At 64.7% G+C, this 2,443-nt stretch overlaps 2 protein-coding genes across 2 annotated transcripts in view; one reads left to right on the top strand and one right to left on the bottom strand.

Annotated features, from left to right (window-relative positions):
- LOC106722962 (natural cytotoxicity triggering receptor 3) overlaps positions 1-713 on the bottom strand; it is an 8,277-nt gene extending 7,564 nt beyond the window's left edge. Inside the window, exon 1 of the mRNA XM_014525936.2 lies at positions 422-713. Coding sequence (XP_014381422.1) covers positions 422-545 — 124 coding nt within the window. The 5' untranslated portion in view covers positions 546-713. The remainder of the gene's footprint in view (positions 1-421) is intronic.
- A 139-nt stretch (positions 714-852) lies between these two features.
- AIF1 (allograft inflammatory factor 1) overlaps positions 853-2,443 on the top strand; it is a 3,492-nt gene continuing 1,901 nt past the window's right edge. Inside the window, exons 1-2 of the mRNA XM_025192355.1 lie at positions 853-1,283; positions 2,174-2,256. Of these exons, the coding sequence (XP_025048140.1) occupies positions 1,259-1,283; positions 2,174-2,256 (108 nt within the window). The 5' untranslated portion in view covers positions 853-1,258. The remainder of the gene's footprint in view (positions 1,284-2,173; positions 2,257-2,443) is intronic.

Below are 2,443 nucleotides of genomic sequence, written 5' to 3'. Positions count from 1 at the left end.
CCACTTTGGGTTCAAGCCCACTCCCCCTCTCCCCCCAACTTCGAGTCCAACCCCCTTCCCCACCTTCCCCCACCCACTTCAGGTCTGACCCTGTGACGCCCCGCTCCCTCCCCATCCAAGGCACTAGTGTAATTCGCCCTGGACTCTTTTGAGTTTGATGGGCATCTCTCTTTCAGATTCAATGCAAAATCCAGCTTCCAGCATGTCTGGATAGCGCCCCTTCTTCCCTCCACCCCCTCCACCCCCGAGCTCCTGACCTGCAGCCCCCCGCCCTTCCAGCCCTGCTGGTGCTCCTCACTCCCAACCAGCAGCCCCCCTGCACTCTCCTGGCTTTGGTGGTTCCCCTCACTTCTGCCCTGCAGCCTCCTTCCAGCGCTCCGCACTTCCAACCAGCAGCCCCCTGCCATTGCCCCCAACTCACCGGAGCTGGTAGCTAGGAGATAGCAGAGGAGCAGTCCAGCCATGGTGCGACAAAGGGTGGGGACCAGTGGCTGTGGGGGGCCAGGTGGACTCCAGGGACCAGGAGGGACAGGACGTGAGGTCATGGAAAGTGGAGGGCAGGCAGGAAGGCACAGGGGGGAGATCAGCGAGGCCTGAGACCAGAAAACAACTCCCCCCCACCCCCAGCATCCGGCCACAGCCACCTGGATGCCTGGCCCTGCCCCCCCAGGCTGCCAGCACCCCTCAATCCCAACCTGCAGCCCCCTACCACCTCTAGCCCTGCTGGTGCCCCTCACTCCTGACCTGCAGCCCCTGCTTCCCCAACCCTGCCAGCGCCCTTCATTCTCAACTCGCAGCCCCCTGCCCCACCACCGCAGCTCAGACATTTGGGTTTTTTCCTTGCCCTGGGAGGAGAGTGGGGCCTGGTGGTTAGATCAGGGGGGCTGGGAGCCTGGACAGTGGGATTTTCTGGGGGGGAGGCAGGCTGGAGGGTGACAGAAAGGTAGTAGCTCCATTCTTGGCTGGGCTCTCGAAAGCTGCTGGTCACAGAACCCAGATGTCCAAGCTAGCAGGGCTAAGGCTCCCCCTGCTCCCATCCACAGCTCCTCCCAGCCTAGCTGCGGGCCAAGATGCAGCTGAGTCTGGGGTGGGACCTGACCACATAGAACAGCATTAGCAGCTGGGGCTGGAGCTGAGGCTAAGACCCACCCAGCCAAGGCTCTGCAGAGGAAGTGCTGGGCCCCGGAAGGGGGAAGTGGCTGGGGTGGGCGGCCACCAGCAGCCTCCCGGACGCCTGGGTTCCACGCCACCCGAAGGCATGAGCTGCAAGCCAAACTATCAAGGTGACCACCCCTCCCCAGACACCTGGGTTCCCCAGGCCACCCCACCTCCCACCCCTGTGCTAGACTCCCTCCTGGATGCCCACGTTCCTGCCCTTCAGCATCTCAGCCTCTCCCGGACACCTGGGTTCTCTCCAGGGTCCTGGTCGCCCCCCAGCTCGGATGCCCGGGGTCTTTCTGGGGGTCTAGAGCTCTGCCCCGGCAGCCCTGACACCTGGGTTCTTTCCAGGTCCCCAGGCTCCGACCCCCCCTCACCACATCCTGGATGCCTGGGTTGTTTCTAGGGTGCCAGAGCCCCTCCCACAATAGCCAGGGTTCTATCCTGGATTCGAGACCCGCCCCCAGTCGCCAGGACTCCTGGGCTCTAGAACCCGCCACCAATAGGCCAGACGCCGGGGTCTTTCCAGGAGCCGAGTCTCTCCCCGCCCCCACCAGGTCCTGGGCACTTAGGTTCTTTCCAGGGTTCTAGAGCATCGCCCCTTTCCTCCCCCCCAGCTCTCAGGACACCAGGGTTCCCCCTCCCCCCAGTCCCACAACAGCCCCGATGCCTGGGTCCCTTTCCCACAGCTCAGCCGGAGAGGGGGGAAGGGATGGTTCCTCTTCCCAGGAAAGGAACATGCCAGAACGAAACTAGGGCGTGGAGGAGGCACTGTGGGTCAGGAGTGAGGGGCATCACGGGTAGAAGGGAGACTGCAGGTCAGGTGTGAGGGGCACCAGCAGGACTGGGGAGAGAAGGGGGCTGCAGGTTGAGAGTGAGGGGCACCGGGAGCGGGGCAGAGAAGGCAGGGGCTTCAGGTCAGGAGTGAGGGGCACCAGCAAGGCTGGGGAGGGCAGGGGGCTGTGGGTTGGGAATGACGGGCACCGTTAACCCTTTGCTCCCCCTGCCCCCCCAGGGGGCAAGGACTTTGGGGCCCGGAAGGCCCAGCAGGAAGCGCAGCTGGATTCCATCAACCAGGTATTGCAGGGGGGCACCTGGGTCCCCTGGGTGGGGAGGGCCAGGGGGATGGGACTGGGGGGGCTGGGAGCCCGGATACCTGGGTTCCTTGGGAGGGTCACCACGTGGCGCACAGTGACCCCAACAGTGGTTGTGCTCTGAGTGATGTCCCCCACCGCTCCCCACGACCCCATGGGGGTGTGGCCGGCTCCCCTTCTAGCCCTGCCCC

The sequence above is a fragment of the Alligator sinensis genome, unplaced genomic scaffold (genome assembly GCF_000455745.1).
Source record: "Alligator sinensis unplaced genomic scaffold, ASM45574v1 scaffold336_1, whole genome shotgun sequence".
In the NCBI taxonomy this organism is placed as follows: Eukaryota; Metazoa; Chordata; order Crocodylia; family Alligatoridae; genus Alligator; species Alligator sinensis.
The sequence above is the reverse complement of the archived record's forward strand: the minus strand, read 5'-3'. Positions and strand labels throughout refer to the sequence as shown.